The following is a 23,297-nucleotide window of genomic DNA, read 5'->3' as shown; positions in this document are numbered from 1 at the left end:
CCAGCTGTGCTAATTCGCCTCAAAAAACACCCCCCCCATCCTTCAGCCCACAGGAAATACACATTTTTTCCAGAGTAACCCTAATGCTCAAATGAGATAATGTTTTCAAAGTAATTAGCCCACTACCTCGTATATACTAGGTGCTTCATAAATGTTTCTTTCCTCTTCCTTTATCTTTCAAAGGATCTCACATTCCCATTCTAGGGAGGGACCTTAGAATTCAGTGGAAAGTCTGGGCCTGGGGATTTTAGGGCTAGGACAATATCAAAGCCACGAAGGTCTTGGTGGTTTCTGCTCATTTGGCAGGGACTAAATCTGCCACTTAGTTTTCTACACTGCCTGACCCGATTCCTTCCTTCTTTCTCCAGGTCATCGCCTTCATGCTCCTGGGCCTAATGTGCATGATGATCCCTCTGTGTAAGGGATTTGGTGGCCTCGTGGTCGTCTGCCTCTTCCTTGGCCTGTGTGATGGCTTCTTCACCACCATCATGGCGCCCGTTGCCTTTGAACTAGTTGGGCCCATGCAAGCATCTCAGGCCATTGGGTACCTCCTGGGCATGATGGCGCTGCCCATGACCGCTGGGCCCCCCATAGCAGGTGAGGCTGCCCACCCACAGAGGGTGCTTGTGGGGGAAGCTTCCTGGCCCAAGAGAACATCTATTACCATTTCTTCCTGTGCTATGTGCTCTTAGACAGCCATGCTGGGGAAACCCTTAGCGATCCCGTCACCTTCAGTTAAGTTGTGTTAGAATTCTAAGCCAGATTGCAGGACACAGGTTTTGACCCTGGACACACCCAAAGCTTGTTCGAATAAAGCCCTTTTCCAATACCTCATCCTAAGGGGTAGTTCGGTGGTACAGTGAATAGAGCATCGACCCCACAGTGAGGAGGATCTGAATTTAAATTCAGCCTCGTGCTTGCACACTTACTAGCTATATGACCCGATCCCTTTGGAAAAAAACAAAAACTAAAACTAAAAGGCCTCATCCTAGCTCAAGGGTGACCTTGGGATCTCCAAGGCTGTGCCAGGAGAGCCCAAGGACTATCCACCACTCCCCAGTTAAGGAGGCTTCCAGCCTAGCTCCAGCTTGTGGGTGATGCATGGAGACTTAGTCTGATGAAGTACCGACAGGCTCGGATCGGAGGGAGAAAACAGCCCGTTAGGGACCGTGCGTTTGGGGCTCGTCCCAATTCTTTCGATCATCTCCTCAGGTAGGGCTACCTTGGGACCTGCACTGGCAAAGGAAGCCAGGGAGCCCCACAGAGATGAGCTCCCTGGTTCTCCAAGGACTGACTGTATAGCAGCAAGCCCCAGAAGAAGCCTCTAATACATAGGGGAGAAAGACAGAGGTAGAGAGGAAATCTGGTTATTGCACCTAAATGACTAACTAGCAGAAAGGGATGGGGAGAAGGGTGGAGAAAGACAGAAGGAACTTGGTTGTATTTGCTAACCATCCAATACTAGACAGAGAGGCAGATGGAGCCATGTTGGACTAGAGATACTTGAATAGCAACCTCCTCTCAAGCCTGCCTCTGATGCCAGCTCCTGCCAGGTCTGAATGACTGCCCAGCCGGGAACCACCGGTCCAGCAGAGCCATACCCAACAATTTTTGCACTTGGGCGAGCAACATAAGCCACAGCCTCCATTCGGAGTAGGGAGATAGAAGAGGAGATTGTGGAGCGGGAAGAGCCGAGTGCTGCTAAGGCCACTGAGAGCATTGTGGGGGACAGAGCCAAGGGGGGTGAGGTGGATCAGAACAAGCAATTTAACATGGGGAAAGCAGTAGGAAACTGGCCTCTAGCAGCTTTCTATTTTAACTATTCTAACTGGGTGCTGAGCTAAGCTTCTTTTATGTTGCCAAATGATTGAAAGCACCAGCAGTGGTCCCTCTAAATGTTGACACCCTGGCACAAGGTTCTATTCACCTAAACTAGGTGTGTCTCCATTTCCATATGGATTAGTACATCCCTGGGTAGGGAGTACGCCCATGTGGATGAAATCACAGGATCCTCAGGGATATACCTGAGGGAGGATGGGATGTAAGTAACTGCCCTCTGGACCAGTACATTCCCAGGTCTTGTACCCACTGATTGCATTATGAATTTGCAGTCAAGTACACAGATAATCTAGGGAGATGAAGGGCAGCCACAGCTTCTGGATTACGGAGACTTGGGGCAACCTCCCAGGCTCTGGATGAGGCTGGTGAATCTGCCTCATTAGTGGCAGGCTGTGAACCAGAGCTAACACAGGTGATCTCTTGAGTGGGATTAAGAAGATAGGTGGAGTTGTACCCCAGAATTTCCCCCAGGCCCATCCCTGGGCTCCAAAGGGGGCATTTCTGGTGACATAAATTAGCCCAGGAGATCCTGCAGCAGAAACACCCTGGCAGAAGCAAGAAACTGGACACCTTCCTAAAATCCCCCTGGCAGAGTCTGAAATGACCTTAGGGGTGGTCTTGGGCTACCCTCTCACTCCACTAATTCACAGAAGCAGAGCCCCTCCCAGAGATCTTAGGACATGGAGCGTCCAGACTGAGAGGCCCTTTAGAATCCAAGCCAGCAGAAGCGGCAGGGATGCACTCATTCGGGCCACTATTTTATGGAAGATCTTGGGGTCCTTTCCCAAAAAAAAGGTCCCGGTCAAGACTAAAACACAGATGTTCCAACTACCAAGTCTTAGCCAGAAGAGAACTTAGAACAGAGAGCAGAGATTGAAAAAGTCAGAAGGATACTATCACAAAGCATGGTGGGGTGGGATAGTAGGCTGTGCTCTAGACTTGGAAAGCCCAAAGGTTTGCCAGCTCACTTCACTCCCTCCACCGTTCCTGCCTGAGAGCTTGCACTTTAAGTCAGGACTATCAGATACTTTCTTGAAGGGTATCAGGAAAGAGTCTAGGCCCCGAGAGGTGGCAGGAAACCATAATGGAGTTTCTTCTTCACCACAAACAGGCCCTGCTTTGACCATCCTATCTAATCTGATCCCCCTAGGCCATTGCCCCTCTCCCAAGGAAGGGGGAAAACGAGCACTTGAGTGCCTGCTACGTGCCAGGCACCGTGCTAAGCACTTTCCAAAGAGTATCTCATCTGATGCTCACAACAACCCTGGAATGGGATGCTGGTTTTATCCCCATTTTACAATTGAGGAAAGTTGAGGCAGGCAACAGCTGATTCGTCTGGTACCCCACAGCTAGAAGTACCCGATGTCGGACTTGAACTGCAGCTTAGCTCCAAGAACAAGGAAGAGAAGAGCAGCTCTTATATCTTGGAAGCTGGGTGGGAGGTGGGCGGGCAATGAACAGAGGCTACGATTAGTGACCAGATTGCCCACAGCTGGCCTCAAAGCGGCCACAGGCTACTCATTTACTTGAGGGAAGTAGCCTTCAGGAGCCATGACAGAGATGCACGTGTGATCACTTCCCAGCTAATGAGCCACTGTTAGTATCTGGCCTTCACCCCTGCCATCTGTGAACATCCTGTTACCTGGAGACAAGTACCAGCAGTCCCACGCCATAGGCCTCATCAAGAATCAATGGGCTTTCAGGCCGGATAGGACAGAAATTAAAAGGGACTGCCACTGCCCCTTTGGAAGATTTATTCTAGCTCTAATTACGGGTGCCCCGTGTCCTCAAGTTGTTCAGCTCAGACATTGCCTGTTCCAGGATCCCTCCCAGTCTGACATCCCCCATTCCTAGGTCCCACCTAGCTCCAATAGTCTGTATCCTCTAAGCCAGTGGTCGTCAAACTTTTTAAATAGGGGCCAGTTCCCTGTCCCTCAGACTGTTGGAGGGCCGGATTAGAGTAAAAACAAAAACTGTCTCCGCCCCTCAGCCCATTTGCCATAACCCAGTGGGCCGCAGAAATGTCCTCAGGGGCGCATCTGGCCCGCGGGCCGTAGTTTGAGAACCCCTGCTCTAAATCCTGTAGGTCCCCAAGTCTCACTTCCTGCCAAGGCCCTGGTTCCTGTAGAATCTGAACAAGAGATATGGTTCCTGTGGGCACCCAGAAGGCAGACAGTCCTATCTCTGTTGGCTTTTGCAGGGTACCTCCACAACTGTTTCGAGAACTACCACGTGGCCTTCTACTTTGCTGGCGTGCCCCCCATAATCGGAGGCATAATCCTGTTCTTTGTCCCACTGTTCCATCGGAAGATGCCCAAGAAGCAGGAGATGGACTCCAGCAAGGACAAGATGCTAGCCTCAGACACCATCATGAATGGAGATCTGCTGCCCGGGGCCCCCGCCACAGAGGCTCACATCTAATGCCCTGCCCTCATTGCCACCTCCCCCTGGCATTCGCCCTCTGACCTCCGGCACCTCTCCCTCAGCCCAGCCATGGGCATTTTCTGCACCCCTTTTGGGTGCTCTGTATTCATTAGCCAAGTTCTCCCCACTTAATGCCTTGTACCTTTCCAGCACCAGGAGATGGGCAGCATCTCTGGTAGCTTTTCTCTTGCCTTTTGAACTCACCCCAGAGATTTTGTGATCTCCCAGTGAGGTTGGGGAGGTTATAATCTCCTGGCCCCAGCTTGGAGGTCACCAGTGGAAACCAGTTTTTGGTAGTGGTCCCTCTGGTCCCAGGAGCCTTTGGGGCAGACCCAGGCCCCCAAGTGCTGACAGGTTAGTCACCTACACTGTCCATCTCTCTTTGGGAGTAATGGGGAGGGAGCAAATTCAGATGCCATCAATCACTCGAGTAGCCCGTGACTCTGAGTGATACCTCTCACCCAGCTATTGGCAGCTCCTTACTAGTGGTTCTGTCCACACCACTTGGAGGGCTTTCATGGTTGGCTGACTGTGTCTCCCCTTTCCCTTGGAGACAGTTACTTCTTTTTCCTGTTACTTTGCTCCCCCCCCCCATCCCTTCTTCCTCTGTGTCTTCTTCTTACAGGGTGCTGGGACAGGGGAGTGATCCATCCAACTAACAAGCATCTGTTAAGTGCCAGGAACTGTGCTATAGGTGCTAGGCCGTGCCCTTCCAGGTACGGGGTGGTCCACCCCCATCCCATCCCATCCTGTCCGATCCCATCCCATCCCACCAGCACCAAATCCACTCAGCGCCATACATGGCTCTGTGTGGACCAAGATCAGTCGCAGTAAAGGCTGATTCTTCTTGTTTCCCCCATATCCAGACGAGGCGAGATTGGACTTTCTTGTATCTCTGAGATTTCATCAAGTTCTCACTCTTTGAATTCCACAAACCCCATTTTCCCAGGGTGAGGATGGGGCAGGGTGGGCACAGGTGTTATTTTTATTCTTTGTCCATTGATCTTCATGGATCCTCCGGACCCCGGGATCTGAGTTTGGGGAGGGCCATCCTCCGGGAGCACCTTGTCATCTCTCATCTCAAGTTCAACAATCCTTGGGCCTATGGGGAGGTCCACCATCTACCACCCCCAGGATGCTCAGCAAGTGAGGGGGGCCTGGCTGTTCCAAGCCTTTGAACGTTGGCCCGCACGAGGCGGAGGTGGGCCTGGGCCTCTGTTAGCCTCATTCCAAAACCTCTGGCCAGTGTTGCGATTATCACTCACTTCATCCCCACGCTGGTCCCATTCCATCACCATGTAGCAGAGGGAGGTCCATAACTGATTCAGACCATCACCCAGAAGACAGCTGACCTCCTCTAGTGTAAGCCGACCTCAGAAACATTGCCCCTCGGTCCCCGTGCCACCCTCCCTGTTACCACAAGGAGCCCTTGTATGTAACTTTGCTCTCACAGCCGAGTCCTGTACTGACTCCATTAGGAATATAAAATCCAAAGCCCCACTCATTTGTCAGCCAGTCTAACTTTGGTCTGACTCCTTCCCCTCCCGAGGTTCGGTTCCCTCTTGTAAAATGGGGACATCGAATCAGATGAACTCTAAAGCGTTTGTCAGGCCCGTCCGCAAACCTATCTCAGACTGTTTAACGACTGGTCAGTGTTATGGAGAAAGGCCCAGGACCCAGCCATGTGGAGGGAATGTCTGGAGCAGCCCAGAGGAGGAGGATGGGAGGTTTCATTAGACAACAAAGAACCATCCTTTCATCATCCCCCTTCATTTGTTCGGGGGAAAATCCATTGCCTCCATCCTGACCCCACTGCCACACTGGGGCCCTCTGGGCTGCTCTGTTTAGGAGGTAAAATGAGGGAGCTGGCATGTCCCCAGAAGCAAGGGGCGCCCAGGCGGGAGCCTGACCCTAGCTAATGCAGGCACAAAAGCTGCCAGGAATAGACAGCCCTGGCCCAGGCCTCTCTCTATGAAGCAGATGCCAGCTTCTTGCCCCTGCCTGGGCCCTGGGCAGCAGTCCTGCTGAATACCACCCGAAATGCCCCTGGTCTGAGAACAAAGGAAACCATCAGGGCCACTTGAAGATTCGCTCATTAGGCTTGGAACAGCCACACTAGGGCCCCTTCCCAGCCTCTCTCCACTTGGGCCTCTGGCCTCTGGCTTTGTGTCTTAATGTGCACATCCCTGGGTCCCCATGCCAGCCAGCCGCTGTTCTGGGGCATCATTAGCGTGGCAGTGAATGAGGGCCCCTGGGGCCTTTGCCCCTTCTGCCCTCTAGGGCCCCAAGGGCAGAGAAGGGCCTCGGAGCCCCCTCCAGATTTCCTTCTGGACCCTGGCTTGTCTGCAACAAAACCACTCAACCAAACATGGGAAAGAGACAATCCCACACTGAGCTTGTTTTCCAAACCGTGAAGTTTTACTTTACAAACTGGCAGCCGGGAAAGCCTTGGCCAGGACAAGGGTTGGCGCCTTGCTTCTTCCTGGTCCAGAGCCCTCGGCCCCTTTGGCTAGGCACCCCTTTCCCGCCCCTTTTCCGGCAGTGCAGTATCATGGAAAGAACACTGGATTTGGAGTCCAAAAAGCTGCCTGTGAATCCCAGCCTTGTCACTGCATGACCTTTACTGAGTCCCTTCTCTGCTCCAGGCCTCAGTTTCTCCACCTTTAAAAGGAGAGGGTTGAACCAGATGATCTCTAAGGCCCTTTCTGGTTCCCAAATCCCATAATCTGTAGCAACAGAGACATTCCAAGGCCTAAGACCTGTTAAGCCTTGCTGAACTAGAAGGGTGGGCACAGGAGGAATGAGACAACGTGGAAATTTTGTTTGGAGTGCTTGGAGACTTCTTTCCTGTCACAAGCATTCCCTTTCCGCCTGGGAAGAAGGCAGACTTCCTGGTACCTGTAATACCTAGGGCCTTTCTAGTGATGGCTGTTGCTAATCTCAGATTCCTCACTGACAACAGTCTCACCCTGACCCCTCCGCCACAAAGAGGGCTGGTCCCCTTGACCTTTCTGCTGGCCCAGTGGAAGCTCTGCCCAATGATGGGGAAACGGGAGCCCTCGCTCAGTTTCCCCTGTTGCATGTGGTCAGCTAAGTTCTCCCTTCCTGTCTAGATGAACGACAGAAAGGCTGAACCCCCTTCACCTGTATCAGCCAAGGCCATGTGATGGAACATGCCTCTGCCTCTCATACGTGTGTGCATGACCTAAGTCATGGGGGAGTTGGCCACGGGAACACAATCCTAATTTGGAGTCTAGTGAGTGGCCAGGATCTTGCACGAAGGCTGGGACATGAGAGCAGCAAAATGGGGGTAGAGGCCTCAGGGGCAGCAAAAGGTTTAGAGGGACTCCTAAGATGGCCCTTCAGAGTCTCCTCAGCAGAAAGTCAAAGCCAGCCTTGCTGCCCTCTGCTTGGGCCGTGGACATTGAAATCCTGGAAGAGTTTGGAACAAATAAACAAATGTGCAAACTTTGCCTCGGTATGTACACTGGCTCCCAGGGTGCAACAGGTTTGACCCTGTGAACAGCAGGAAGTTTGGCTTTGGGACCAAGGAGACCACAGTCTTGTTTGAAATCCCCAAATCCTTATTCTCTGCCAGAGCGGAAATTGGAAATGGAGCCGTGCAGGGGGCTGGGTTGGGCTGCTTTGGATTGGATTCTTTCTTCTTGGCTCAAGTGGAAAAAGTCGTTCCTTTCAAAAATGGAACGTCCCAGGGTGGCTAGCATCCCATCTTTCCTTTGGCCAGGTGGTGGATGCAGGGGCCACGCGCTGGTGAGGAGGGCCTTTTCTTCTCCTGCCTGCTCTTGGAACTGGTCAGTTATGAGAGTGGTCCCAAATTCCCGGTGCCACCCTGAGCCTTGAGGCTTGGTGCCCCCGAAGGAAAGCCCGCAAAAAACAGGGTCTGTAAATAAAGCCCTCCATTGAGCTAGAGATGGGGGCCACCTTCAGTTCACTTACAAGGTTTTTTTTTTTTTAATGACTTTTTAAAATATTTTTTTCAACTAACAAGCATTTATTTTCTCTTCTACCTTCCCCACCCTCATTGAAAGCTGTCGAGGATTGGGTATTGGGAGGATGCAGGAGGAGGGTGATGTTTAGGGAGTGATTTGTCAAGGGTGGAACTTGAGGCACTTGGGGAGGCGTGACATGGGGGAGGCCGGCTTTGCGACGATTCACCAACATACCTTGTATATGACCGTACGGGACAGGGAATCAGGAGACCTGGACTTGAATCTGCCACTTACCGGTGGTCTGACTTTGGGCAAATCCTCTGGTCTCAGTTTCTCCATCTGCAAGATGGCCAGGCTCTAAGGTTTTATGTGTACTCCCCTCGAATGAAAGTTGCCAAGATGGCTATCAGTGCCTCAAAGCACTGAACGAAGGAGCACCGGATGGGAGGGAGAGATAGCCATCGCTGTGCTCTTCCCCCCATCCCCTCCCCCAAGCGGCACAAAGGAGATGCCGCTTTCTGGAAGGTGGGAGACGGACAGCCTCGTCTCTTCGCTACTTGTCCGTGCTGAGAAAAAAGCAAAGCCTTGGGAGGTTGCTCCAATTCAGTCTCCCTGCAGGGAAATGTGGTTTCTTGTCTGACCCTGGTGCCAGACTAATTCTGCCCCCACCCCACCCCACGCCTCAGCTCTGCCTGTTGGGGCTCATTAGTCAGCCCCGACACCCGGCTCCTAGCTACCACCCGAGGTCACAGGCTGCTCCCTGGCCTTCCCCCAATCCAAGCACTCGCCTCCACCCCCACCTCAGCCCCCTGAAAACCCCCAGGCCCCAGTCTGTGTTTGATCACCCCAAATCATTAGATTTCAAAGCTAGTGAATCCCATAATTTTTATGAGCATTTTCTCTCTTCTCTTTCATCTCTGAGAAGGCAACAGACCTACCTCCTTCACATGGTAGCCTCAGTTGCTGGCTCCATTGAGAGCTGTAAGAAAGGGGCCAGCCCTCAAGGTGGGCTTCAACGATGCCTTTGGCTGGAGGCTTGGTGTCTTACAAGATCTCTTCTGCCTGGTGGCTGTCCCTGGGGGGGGGAAGGGGGAACAGACCCAGACTCAGGCCTGATGCAGGCCAGGAGATCAGAGGGACCACTGAACAGTCAGAACTGAGGCCAGAGGGAGGTCCAAGCCCGAGCCCGGATTCTTCCGGACAGGGCTATTGTGTGCACGTCTTGGCCAGAACAGGCCCAAGATCACTTTTCAGCTTGCCTGCTCTTGGTCTTGTGCTTATGTCGGTCCCTGAAATGACCCCTGGGCCTCCCCATTCTGCTGGCTTCCGAGTCTGTCCGAGTCCCAGGTGGTCTACCGTTTCCCAAAGTACGTTGCCTTCTTCCGAAGCCTCAAGAGTCCTCCCTATCTGCTTCTCCTTTTAGCCTCCTCCTCCTCCAGCAGCTGGCTGCTCACCAGCAAAGCCTGGCAGAAAGATTCCAGCGGCCCCAGAGTCCCCTCTCTGCCTCTCACCCGACCTGAGGCTGTTGGGCTGGCCCCACTGAGAGGGCCACTCGGGCTTGGTTCCCCTAGAGTGCCATCCCTGCCTCCACTCCAGGAAGGGCCACAGTGCAGCCTTCACATCAGCATTCCTCCCGGGCCCTCCATTCTGGGTCATCTCCACCTCTGAGCTAGCCTGTCTTCTCCACAGAAGCGGGCCGAGTGGGAGGGAGCTCTCGGCAGCGTTGAGGCAAGGTCTGCTCTTTAGGATATCTCATCTGGACTGCCTAGAGTTGTGTAGCCACGCATATTTTCCTCCTTTTTCTTCAATTTGCTGTTACAATTTGCTGAGCTTTCCTTTGTCATGTTTGCAAAAGCTAGCTGTTCACAAATTGGCCTTCTTCCTCAGCCAAGAGCCACCCTTCAGAAGATTCTGAGATTATATTCTACATCTCTCAAGTATTGTATTAAAAAGTGACAATCCTTCTCCTGGTACTCTGAACTTTGTGGGATGTGGGATGGATGACTTCGATGGGCCAGGAAGCTGCCTCAAGTGACCAAGGCGTCGAGTGCAGATCAGCACAACCTTCCCCTGTGGTATAACCCTGGGGCCCTGGAGATCACTGCCAACAAGGTCGGGCCTGAATGATGGCAACTATAGGAGGGATGGCCTGTCCACTGTGGGGAGGGGGGGGAGTAGAAGGACATGGACAACATCTTAGCCACAAGTGCCTGGGAGGAGTGGGTATGGGGGCGAGGGCCCCAAAGAGATTTCAGTAGGGTAGGGTTTCAGCTCTTTATCCAGGCCAAGGTCACAGCCACCCCACCCATCCCACCCCGCTGGTCAGCAGCTGGTAGGATGACCACGACAAAGCCTGTCAGATGGCAGCTGCTAGGCGGCGTCTCCTCCCCTTACTGGGGTTGGAGGCTTCTGAGCTGGAATGGGCCAACTACCCCCTCTCCCCATCCCAGCTCATTTTAGAGAAGATTACACAGAAAGGGAGTGACTAAGAATCACAAGATAATAACCCTGGAGGCCACTGAGCCCAAATCCTTCATTTTACAGATGAGGGAAACTGAGGCAAAAAGAGGTAAAGCAACTTCCCTGGGGTCATGCATCTGGGAAATGTCTACAGCTGGACTTGTCAAAGGACACATAGCTAGAAAACATGGGAACCATAATTTACCCTCAGGCCCTCTGACTCCAGAGCTTTTTTTCCTACCCCATATCTTAAAGAAAACATTAAGTCAAGCTCAAGGCCACAATGCTGCCCTGCTCTTGGGAGTACATGGGAGTACAGGCTCCGGCTCCAGCCCTAAGGGAGAAAGCAAGAAGGGCCGATGACAGCAATTTGGCTGGTTGGGGGGAGGCGTGACCCTCCCCACCCCACCAAGACCAGGCACAAAGGGTGCTCTGTCCAGGCAGACCTCCTTTGTCTGGGAGTGGAAATGGGAAATCCACAGGGCAGAGAGGGTGCCGGTCTAGGAGGCAGAGCATAGAGGTGCATTGGTGTCACTCCCTAGCTGCATAAACTGGGCCAAAGACAAAAGGGGATGTGCTGGTCAAGCTGACCTCCGAGCTCCTTTCCAGCTGACATTTTAGGGGCCTGGGAGCTGGGCCAGGAGGGCTCCCTGCCCATCCTTCTGTTGCTGCCACTCCAGTAATTTCAAAAACCACCAGTCAGCACCATTCACTCCATAGACACCTCCCTCATCTTGACCTTTACCCCTTTCCCCTGCCCATTCCCCTCCAGTGTGTGCCACTGAAACATGCTTCGTGATCACTTCCCCCTTGATCAAAACAGGGTCTTGAGACCTAGTTTGGTCCTGGGCAAGAGGGAGAAAAGGGGATGTGCCCTCAACCTTAGAGTAAACTTGCAGCCTGCCCTCATCCAGGGAGGCTAGCCAAAGCTGGGGCCGGGGAGGGGGGGCGGGTGTGCCGGGCTGGGCTGGACTTTGGATGACAGACAGCATAATCCTATGCCTGTCTAGGTTGAGCTGGCGACACAAATGGGATGGCTCTCCTAAGCCTACCTGGGAGACTAGATTCTCTAGGCCTCAGTTTCCTCATCTCCCCAAAAGGAATACCATCACTTGCCTTACTGTCCTTTTATGGCCAATAGCAGGATAAGAGACTTGTGAAAGTGTGCTGCCATCCCATGTAGGCATGGCTCCCCACTAGCAATAAACCTTAGCCATGAATGTGCTGTACACATTGGGGCACTAGGAGAATAGGTAAACCTTGGCCCTGAATGCTCCGGAAGTCAATGTAGCCTGGCTTTAAATGCTTGGGTTGGGGGCCTCCGGGTTTCAGCCATGGGTGATCAGAATGGAGGAGAGGGGGACAGCCCCTAGCTCTGGATGCTCTGCTCTAAAAAGACCACAGACCCTCACTGTGAACACTCTGAAAGGGCAACAGCAGAGCGGACCTCCGGGTCTTAGCCATGGATGAGGAGGGGCAGGAGGGACGAGGGGGACAGCCCCTTTGCTGTGAGTGCTCCATGGGAGAGGGAGGCATGGGTGGGGCCACAGATGGGGAAGAGGAGAGGAAGGCATGCAGGCTAACTGTGGCCACCATGTGTGCCAGGAGCACCTTTTCCTTCAACAGCAGAGGAGAATGTTCAAAAGTGTGAAGCTGGAGTTGAGTCCCGTCCACTCACGCTGGCCCCTGAGCCGGTGACGAAGAACCCAAGGTCTAGCTGGCAAGGAAAGCCGGGACAACCCACAAAACAGCCCGGCCCGCCTGAGACTGGCCCAGCCCTCCACCATTGGGAAATGGGCCAGCCAGTCTTGCAAAGAGTTTGAGAAATCAGTTTGCATGAATCCCATCACTTAGCCACCCTCCCCTCCAAGCCGGCATGGAGAGAGTCAAGCCAGACCATACTCCGGGCCTGTGGCTCCCATGTGGGGGGGGGGGGCACAGACACCCTCCTACACACAATCACAGACACTTCCTTCAGGAATATGGAAAAACAGAAACTTGGAGGTGGGAGGGCCCAAGGTGCCTTCAGAAGCCTGATGATCAGCTTTGGGGCAAGCTGGGAGGGGGGGGGTTACGTGACCTATTTTCCTATTGATGCCTCCTTCTAATTAAGATGTCATGCCTTTTTTCCCCTTACAGAGTAGACCAGTACCCAAGACTACCGTCTTGCACGTCATTTTCAAGATTAAATAGGAAGCAGGAGGGGAAAAAATCATACAATGGAAATAGCCTTGAATTTGGAAACAGGGGCTTGAGTTTTAATCTCAGCTTGATTTGCTACCTCCACATATCCTGAGCAAGCTATTCACCTCCCCAGACCTCAGTTTTTTAATCTGGAAAATGGGGGAGTTAGACTAGCTAGCCTCAGGGGTCATTTCTAGTTCTATATGTGACATTGGGCAAGTCACTTCCAAACGTGGGCAGGGGCTAGTTGCAGGGTTGGGGGGAGACGGGAGAGGGGGAGCTGGCCTCTATGAGTAGAGTTCCCAGCTCTAAGCAGCAAGGAACACTGGGATATCTCCAAACAGGCAGCCTTTCCCCCACCCGATGGGCCCTACCGAACCTGGTGGGAAGCAAGCCAAGCAGCCTTGCAAAGAGTTGGGAAAGGCGGAGGCCAGTGACTTGGGTTGGCACTTGGGCCAGGTCCTCCCACTCTAGCCCCCTCCCACCAGGACAGGGAGCCCGGCTCCAATCCAGCAGCAGAATGGAACATGCTTTCCTCCCTCCTCCCTCCTTCCCCATTCTTTTGTTCCTCTCCAAGTTGAAGGAGAGGAGGTACAACTGGGATTTAGAGAAAGAGGGAGCCCAGAGACTTGTCTGGAGGGTCCAGCAGGCACTGTTTCTCCCCCTATTTGCCCCAGGGATGTGCTGACACCAATTCCTTTCAGTACCAAGTAAAATCGAAGCAGCTCTCTCCTTAGGGGGATCTGCTCCCTCTCCACAAGCCACGGTGGCTGGTGCTAAGTGTTCTCCATTAATGCTGCTCTCACACGAGCCCCCAAAGAAGACCTTGAGCCAGCTGCCTCCACTGGCATGCTACCAATGATACTGTTCCTCAACTGGATCACAGTCTCACAGAGCCAAGAGAGACTTTGGAGGCCATCCCATCTCACCCTCTCACTTTATACAGGAGGAATTGAGGCTCTCAGTAGTTGTCACTGTGGCAGAGCTATAATTTGAACTCAGACCCTCTGGATCCAAATACAGGGTGCCCTTTCCCCCCCCCCCATACCATCCTGAATTTTGGCATCCCAAACAGCTGGGGGAGAACCCACTGAACACATAGGGAAAGCGGCTCCTGCCAAGGGAGCGGAGCTGGCCTCCAGGGCATGTGGGGCAGGGTGTTGAGTCAACAAGGTTGTTGTCACTATCAAGGCAATGTCACCCTACCAGAGCATTCAGGCAGATCAAGACGTGTAAGGGTGGGGAGCTCTTCAAATCAGCCACTGATAGGGAAAGCGAGGTAAGGCACACGGCAGCAACCAGACAGAGCCCAGCAGCATTTGCCAAAAGATGGCCCCATTCTCCGAACCCTCCTCCAATGGCATCACCCCATAATGGCACCAAGGGGGCCCCAAAGCCAAGGGAGTTGTGTCCTTCTCTACCACCTATTTCTCCTCCCCCCCACCAGTTTGGACATATTCTGAAGCCAGCTCCTCTGCTTTGCTCCCATATTAGCCCTCCCATGTTTCCTGTCCAGGTGCTGTCACTTAGCCTACTTTAGCAGGAGTCAAGCAAGATCTCCCACTCCTGGGGAAAGTATCAAGGCAAGAGTGGCCCCAATAGGCTTAGGATGTGCCTGCCAAGCTTTCCTTCCAGGCTCTGAGGCCTCCCACATGAAGCCAGAGGGGAGGGAGCTGTCTTGACAAACCACAGAAATTAGTGGGCCTCTGGGTCAGGTTTAGGCTTGGGACTGGGTGGTAATAACTGAAGTCCTGATCTGCCTCAGTGGAGAGCAAGAGAGAAGGAAGAGCTGCCGAATTCAAGAGGAAAGACTGATATTCTTCCTTCAAGATGAAAAGAAAAGAAGGAATTTGGAAAAATGAAGGCTGGGTTGCCTTTGAGGAGCCTTCCCTCTGAATGGCTACCAGTGCACTAGGCCAGTCTCTGGGGGACAAGAAATAGCCCCAGAGCAGCACTGGGGAACCTTCCTTCTGCCAAGGGCCGTCTGGATATTGGTGACGTCATTCTTGGGCCACACAAAATGATCCGCTTATGAAACTCAAGGTGGCTGTGCTCAGCTTGAGCTCATCATCTCCCACAGTTGCCTTTGCAAATAATTTCAGAGTCCTTTACAGCCCGAAGGCCACATGCTCCCCACCCTGGAGAAAGGCAGCTAAGTCCAGGATATTCCTTAGAAATGAGAGGTCTGGATTTGCACTGTTGTCTTTCTACCCAGGTTACTTTTACCTTCGGAATCCAATTCTTACCGTGCAACAAGAAATTCAGTTTTACACTCATATATTGTATCCAGGATATACTGTAACACATGTAACATGTATGGGATTGCCTGCCATCTAGGGGTGGGGGTGGAGGGAGGGAGGGGAAAATTCGGAAAAGAAGTGAATACAAGGGATAATGTTGTAAAAAATTACCCTTGCATATGTACTGTCAAAAAATGTTATTATTATAAAATTAATTTTAAAAAAAGAAAAGAAATGAGAGGTCCGGGAAAGGGGACCACAAATGGGCTTCTGTTGGTGAACACAGCAAACTTTAGGCCTGAGGGGGTCATTCTGCTGGAGACAGCCACTGGACCCATACACTGGAGATGGGGAAAGGATGCCGGATTTGGAGTTGGAAAATGGGGACCGCATCTAATAACCTGAAGCTTGGGCAGTTTTTACTAAATACTATTTTTTCCAATTACCTATGAAGAGAGTTTTCAACATTCCTGTTTGTAAGATTTAGAGTTCCAAACTTTTCTCTCCCCCTCCCCAAGACGGCAAGCAATGTGATGTAATTTACACATGTACAGTCACATGAAACATATTTCCACATTAATCATCCTATGAGAGAATTGCAACAAAAAGGAAAAACCACAAGAGAGAAAAAACAAAAAAGTGAAAATAGTAGAATGCAAAGTTGAACAGGAAGAGACAAATCACTTGACAAAAATTCTTTTCACAAGTATAAGACAAGGGTGGTGGTTGCTGGGTAGTGAGCTGAGCCCACTCATCGGGGATTTTTGTTCAGGTCTAGATTAGATTAGCTCACCTCCTGCAAGGACCCTCCCGGCACTGAGATTCTGTGATTCTTGATGTTAGGAGAGCACAGGACTGGGCCAACTGGGATGTGATCCTTCTCTCCTCTCTGGGCTACGTCCCCTAAGGACAAAATGCAGCCCAAGAACAGCCATCACCTTGCACGATGCACCGAGCATCAGTCCAAAGGCTTCCTGAACGGACTTGAGTGTGTGCAGCAGAGGGCACCTCCACTCGAAGCTGTTGCTACCTCTGCTCTCGGGAGCAGTCGGTGCCAGGAATGCTGGAGCACTCACCTTGCTAATCTCAAAAAGGAGATATTACATAGCAGGAAAAGCAGTCAGCTGGGCTGGAATCCAGGGGACACAACTTTCGGGAAAATTACCACCACCCTTGAGACTCAGTTTCCCCCTCTGAAAAATGAGGAGATTGGACAGGGGTTCTTAACCTCGGGTTTGCAAACTTTTTAAAATATTGAAATAACTTTCTTTTCATAGTTTTTTTTGGTAAACCTTCATATTTTATGAATTTAAATATATAATTCCGAGAAGGACTCAATTGGCTTCATCAGACCACACAGGGGAGCCAGGGAACTCGACAGACCAAGGGCTCCTGGCACTAGATCAGGGAGGGGTTGCTTCTGACTCTGACAACCAACATCAATGGCAGTCAATAGTCAATGTGTAGTACCCAGAGAGAGAGGACAGTGGGAACTGAGTGTGGGCTACAACATAGCATTTTTACTCTCTCTGTTGTTGTTTGCTTGCATTTTGTTTTCTTTCTCAGTTTTCCTTTTTCTTCCTTCTTGATCTGATTTTTCTTGTGCAGCAAGATAACTATAAATATGTATACATATATTGGATCTAATAGGTATTTTAATATATTTAATATATATTGGATTATCTGCCATCTAGGGGAGGGGATAGGGGAAGGAGGGGAAAATTTGAAACACAAGGTTCTACAAAGGTCAGTGTTGAAAAATTACTCATATGTTTTGTTTTGTTTTTCTGCTGAGGCAATTGGGGTTAAGTGACTTGCCCAGGGTCACACAGCTAGAAAGTGTTAAATGTCTGAGATCATATTTGAACTCTGGTCCTCCTGAATTCAAGGCTGGTGCTCTATCCACTGCGCCACCTAGCTGCCCCCCATGCATATGTTTTGTAAATAAAAAACTTTAATTTAAAAAATACCAATAATCAATTGTGTAGTTACAGCTCAGCCCATGGGAGGTGAGCAGCCAGCTTCATCCTGGGCCCCTGAGGCCCACATTCTCACTTGGCATTCCAGAAATGTCAAACAGTGCCGGACCGGCGGAAGGCTGAGGCAGTAGGGACTGCTGTCAATCTACCATTCTCTCCTCTGCTGGAGTTTTAAGAGACACTGGGCCTTGGGTGTTGCTGGTAGAAGTGGAGGCTGGAGGTGGGCAGGTGGGAGGATGGGCTTCTCTCCCCATTCCCCATAGCGGGTGATTGCTGTGGCTGGCCCTCACGGAAGAGCTGAACACTTCCAAGTTGCATGCAGAGTCCTTTCTAGTTCACTGGTTCCATAAACAGCTGTAACTGGTGAAATCCCAAAGCACTTCCACAGCATGCTGACAAAGCTCCCAGGTTTGGTGAAACTCACCTTAATTACCCTTCTCTGGCCCGCTTGGGCCTTCAATAGCCTTTAGTCAACTAGAAGGAACTCCAGGTTATGGAGCTCAGAGGCGGCCAGTGCGGGGCCTGCTAGCCACGGGGCCCACAACACTCCCTCCCCGGTGGGGCTGAATCAGATTAAAATGGCATTGGGAAATAGTCAATAAAAGAAATCCAAATACAAGTAAAACACAGATTACTTTTGATGATAAAGTCAATACTGGATGGGGCCTGCGGGCTTCCCTGTGTGGCCCCCGTTTCTGAGTTTGACACCACTGATAAAATATCCTTATTTTCAAGAGAAAGAAACTAAATGCACCCATGGTCATACAGCTTGCTACCCAGGTCCTCCAAATTCCATTTGCTCGTTCTTTCCCTATCATCGCGCTGCTCAGAGACAGATGTCCTCTCTACAAGGTAATGAGGCTCCTGGAGCTCTGACCCTTGAGCTCCACAGCCCTGAGCCCTTAGAAGGCCAATTAGGGAGACTTCTGAGCAGTGGAACTCTTCAGAGTGACTGTCCCTTTGGGTTTTGTCAGCTTTGGAGGTCATTTACTAGTTGCCTCTGGCCCAGGAGCCACTTTGATGCTCACCTCTCAGTTTCAACTCCAGAGCCTTCAGGGAATTCAATTCTCAGCTCAGAGAGGATGAACCACTCACTAGCTGCTACAGCCAAAAGGTCACCAAATTGTGGGGTACAGCAAGGTGGAAAGTGAGGGGGAAGGAAAGGGGGGTTCACTAGCTTCCCAGCAACACTTATCTCCAGGTCTGTGCCCCCCACTTTTTCTCCTTCCCCTTCCAGTCATCATCTTTACCACTGACTAAAACGGCTCTCCTTTGAAGAGATCAGGTTGTGGGCAGTCTCTGCACAGACATTCAAAGGTTTCAAAGGCTGCCTTAACAGGCTCCTTTGCCAATTACCAGTGTCATTGGGGGATTATTTTATTTGTACCTGGTATATCTAATTATCTCTCCGACCAGATCCTGTTGCAGTTACAGAAGAGTAGCCACAGGATGAACCAAAACTGTTGCCATAGTAATAAATCCCATGTTCATTGATTTGATGCTTCCTGGTTTCCAGCCTTGTTTTGGGTCCTCTGTCACATGAGGCCCTCTGGGACTTTTCAGTTGTCATCATGGTCAGGTTCTGTCCGGTTTCAGAGTACCTAGGTCTGCCTCGGGGACTCATTCTCCACAAACCTGGTGGGTTCCCCTGGTCATCCAAGGGAAGTCACATGGCTACTGGCATCCCCAGTGACACTCATGGCTTTCCAAAAGACTCTCAGAGTCAAGGGCACTGATTTCTCAACCCCTGAGCAACAGGGTTGTTTCCTATGCTAAAAAGTGCTGCTTGGAAGTACATCTGGGGTCAGGGGACCCCTCAGGTCACTGATCGGCCTCTTCCAACTCTCTGCTCCATACAACAGTCTATTTATTAACCATGAGACCCAGAGTTCCTTCAGAATCTCTGAATATGGCTCCAGGGAACACAACAAGAAGAGGCGGTATGATAGAATGGAAAGTAAACTATATTTGAACCACAAAGGCCTGGGTTCAAATTTTAGCTCTGCTACTTACTAGGCATGTGACCAAAGACAGAGAAGAGATAGAGACAAAGAAGAGAGGAGGGGGTGAGAGAAAGGGGGAGAGGAGAAAAAGGAGGAGGAGGAGGAGGAGAAAAAGAAGAAGAGGGAAAAGAAGAAGGAGAAGAAAAAGAAAAAGATGAAGGAAAAGAAAAAGAAGAAGAAAAAGAGGAGAAGAAAAAGAAAAAGAAGGAGGAGAAAAAGAAGAAAAAGAAGAAGAAGGAGAAGGAGAAGAAGAAGAAGAAGAAGAAGAAGAAGAAGAAGAAGAAGAAGAAGAAGAAGAAGAAGAAGAAGAAGAAGAAGAAGAAGAAGAAGAAGAAGAAGAAGAAGAAGAAGAAGAAGAAGAAGAAGGAGAAGGAGAAGGAGAAGGAGAAGGAGAAGGAGAAGGAGAAGGAGGAGAAGGAGAAGGAGAAGGAGAAGGAGAAGGAGAAGGAGAAGGAGAAGGAGAAGGAGAAGGAGAAGGAGAAAAAGAAGAAGAAGGAGAAGAAGAAGAAGGAGAAGAAGAAGAAGAAGGAGAAGAAGAAGAAGAAGAAGAAGAAGAAGGAGAAGAAGAAGAAGAAGAAGAAGAAGAAGAAGAAGAAGAAGAAGAAGAAGAAGAAGAAGAAGAAGGAGGAGGAGGAGGAGGAGGAGGAGGAGGAGGAGGAGGAGAAGAAGAAGAAGAAAAGATAAAGAAGAGGAGAAAGAGGAGGAAGAGGAAGAGAAGAGAGGGAGAAAAAGACAAAAAAGAGAGTGGGCAGAGCAAACAAAAGTCATCTTTATCAGAGGCAAAGTTATCTGGGACTCCAAAGCTAATGCAACAAAGATAAGATGGGGGGGGGGGAATGACAGCAATTTGGGAGTTTTAGTGGATTGGAATCTCCATGGGAGTCAGTAATGTGATATGGCCGCAGAGAGCCAGTTCTCTCTTATGCTGGGTCAAAGGAGATGGTGGCCAAGAGAGGGCTGTTGATATCTTTGCCTTAGCCCTGATCCCAGAATATTTGGAGTACTGCATTCTCATCCGGGAACATGCTAGGAGAGGCCTTCATAAACTTTTCTTGCTTTATCAAAGAATAAGGTGTTTCCAAGTTGCAAAAGGGAAGACATAGGCTTGATGTCAGAACACCCTAACCAAACTGAATGAGCATGCTGGCTTGGTGATGGTGGTTCTCCAAGCCAAGGCCACGTCCATCAAGGAGGAACTGCCTTCCTCTAGTGGTTGTTATGATAGAAGAAGACAGCAGTCAGGGGCCAAAGTGGGCCTTGCCCATTTCTCCCACCTGACAGCCAGCCAGAAGACCCGGAACTGCAAAGTACAGCTCCGGGGCTGCCAAGCTGGAGCCTCAGAGGATTTGTGATCACGGGAGCACAGTACAGAACTGACAGAATAAGAAGTTTCACTTGAACATAGCCAACCGGTGTTCATCTAGACTTTTCTTAAAAACTTCCAGTTACAGAGAGCCTCAGATTCAGTATGATTACAATCAAGCTTGGCCCTAGAGAAGAGATGAGAAAAGAAACTTCCTTCCTTTTGCAGAGCTGCCTCCTCTCCCCTATGGATTCAGAACATTTATAATGTCAAACTCAGTTGATATGTTAGTTAAATTTGCTTCTTTCTTATTTAAATTTGTTCTTGGCTACAAAGGGATAGCTTATTGGAGAGAGAGAAGAAGATAAAGAGAAGGGATATTAAAGTTATTTTTAAAACCAAGAAGTCAGTAAAATGTTAAATGAAGGGATTAGACTAGTTCATAAATTCTTAACCTTATATCAGAATTCCAGGGCAATCTCATGAAATCTATGGGCCCCTTCTCATAATAATGTCTTTAAAGGCATCAAATTCATAGGGTCACAAAGAAAACCGATCGTATTGAAATGGTGAAGATGAAATTAAAAATATATATATTACGAAATTTTTTTTACCATTCAAGTTCACAGCCCCCCTGAAATTTATCTACATTTACCATGGATATCAGGTTAAGAACCCCTGATACCTAAGGTTTATTCCTGTGATTCTGGGAATTTAGGAACTGAGTCTTGAATTTACAAGGTCAAGTACCAGTTTAGGTACTTAATTGTGACCTTGGACAAGTGCCCCTTCAAGATTCAGTTTCATCATCTATAAAATGGGAAGAAGAGCCATTCATCCTAGATTGTGGGGAAGATAAAAATGAGAATGTATGCAAAGTGCTTACTAAACCATAAACCCTATGTAAAACGGAGCTGTGACTATGCAGTTAATGTCCTCCAAAAATTAATAATATCTAGAGTTGAGAGATGATAGATTTTATTTAATCAAATCTCTTTACGGGAAAAACAAGCCCAGAAAAGATGTGAATAAAACGTCATGGCTGGAAAATCATTTCAGTTCTAACTTGAGCCCACATGTCCCATCATTCTCTTCACTGTAGGGTACACAAGGAAAGCTGAGAAGTTGTCATATCCCCTGGTGAGCAAATCCTAGAATTAGCGATGGAAAGAGCCCAACACCAGGAGCCAGGGGGTCTCAGAATCAATTAGAATAAGCCCCTGAAATGCTACAGAATAGATGTTTTTTGTTGTTGTTGTTGTTGTTGTTTTGTTGTTGTTGTTGTTGTTGTTGTTGTTTTCCTGGGCCCTTTCTTCTATTCTTGAGACAATAGTTCCCTCTAGTGGAAAGTGAGGGGAAAGGCAGCTGCATCATGGGCTATAGGAGAAGTCAATTGAGAACATGTATAGGGATGCTGTGATAGCTGGGTATTTAGGAACTTCTTGATTAAGAGTTCCCAAGGTGGACCCCCAAGGAGCTTTGGGGGCCACATTTCCCATCCAAGCAGCGGAGGCCCAAGCATATATCTGGATCCTAACGGTCCCTGCAACAAAAGGGCTCTAGGGATTCAGGAAGCAGCGATTTGGAGCTGGATTTGGATATGAGATCACTGGACCGAGCTGACTCCAAGGTCTGCGTGATCTTTTGCAAGTCCCAGATTTCTCTTTTTCCCCATCTGTAAAATGAGATCGGATCTCTACGGTTTTTTCCAAATCTAACGTTCTAGAACTTTCTAACGCCTCAGATTTTTTTTTCCAATGGGCTAAGCCCAAATCCTAGCAGCTAGAACCCCGGATTTGGAGTCAGGAAAACCTGAGTTTAAATGTTTCCCCAGACACTTACTGACTGTGTGACCCTAGGCATGTCATTTAGCCTCTGTCTGCCTCATCTATAAAATGGGGATACTAATAGCAACTACCTCTCAGGGTTGTTGTGAGAACAAAATGAGATAATATTTGAAGAACATCTTGCAAAGTTTAAAGGGTTATAGAAATGTTAGCTATTACTATTATTAGGGAGAACAATCTTGTTGGGGACTGTCTCCAACCCGTAAACCACAATCCTTCAGAAATAAACATTAATTACTATTAACACTAAAACTTAGTCACAAAAAAAGATCCATTCCCTATTGCTTAGAATAAGCAACTCATCCCTCACATGATCAATGAATCTTAATAAATCAATAAATCAGCTGCTTCCTGATCAAACTGCCATTTTGTGAACATGGCAAGCCTTGGATTTTATCAACAACACGAGTATTATTCTTGCCAGCTCAAGTCAAGGACCAGCAACCTATGGTAGTTGTTATTGTTTAAGCACTTTTCAGTTGTTCCTGATTCTCTGTGACCCCACCTGGGGTTTTCTTGGCAGAGAGATACTGAAGTGGTTGGCCATTTCTTTCTCCTGCTCATTTGACAGATGAGGAAATTGAGGCAAACAGGGTAAAGTGAGGTGTCCAGAGTCACACTGCTAGGAAGTGTCTGAGGCCGGATTGGAAGTCACAAAGTTGAATCCTCCTGACTTTAGAGATGGCATATATAGTGCCCCAGGAACCTATGTTACACATACCAAACAGTGCATCCCATATGATTTTTAATGAAATGCACATCAATCTTAATTACCCTTCTGCATTCCCTTCCCAATAATTGGCATGTGGTTGATGTCCTAAGCCCTATGCCCTCTTACTCCAAGTTAGCCTAGTTATTATTCCCACTCCACTCCCATGCCAGGATGATTCCACATTGGTGGTCCCATTTGAAAGATTGCCCCCCAAAATTGGACCACCCCCCGATGGTTCTGTTCTATGTCTGATTCCGTCTGTTCCCACAATGACCAAGCCAAAGCACAGTTCCAGCTGTGCCAATACCACTCTACAGAAACATCTGCTGTTCCACTCCTCCTACGGCAACCATAGA

At 49.6% G+C, this 23,297-nt stretch overlaps 1 protein-coding gene across 1 annotated transcript in view; it reads left to right on the top strand.

Moving 5' to 3' along the window:
* SLC16A2 (solute carrier family 16 member 2) overlaps nucleotides 1-10,176 on the top strand; it is a 102,519-nt gene extending 92,343 nt beyond the window's left edge. Inside the window, exons 5-6 of the mRNA XM_074278354.1 lie at nucleotides 369-597; nucleotides 4,040-10,176. Of these exons, the coding sequence (XP_074134455.1) occupies nucleotides 369-597; nucleotides 4,040-4,260 (450 nt within the window). The 3' untranslated portion in view covers nucleotides 4,261-10,176. The remainder of the gene's footprint in view (nucleotides 1-368; nucleotides 598-4,039) is intronic.
* The last annotated feature ends 13,121 nt before the right edge of the window (nucleotides 10,177-23,297 follow it).

Source organism: Sminthopsis crassicaudata, chromosome X, assembly GCF_048593235.1.
Source record: "Sminthopsis crassicaudata isolate SCR6 chromosome X, ASM4859323v1, whole genome shotgun sequence".
Lineage (NCBI taxonomy): Eukaryota > Metazoa > Chordata > Mammalia > Dasyuromorphia > Dasyuridae > Sminthopsis > Sminthopsis crassicaudata.
The sequence above is the reverse complement of the archived record's forward strand: the minus strand, read 5'-3'. Positions and strand labels throughout refer to the sequence as shown.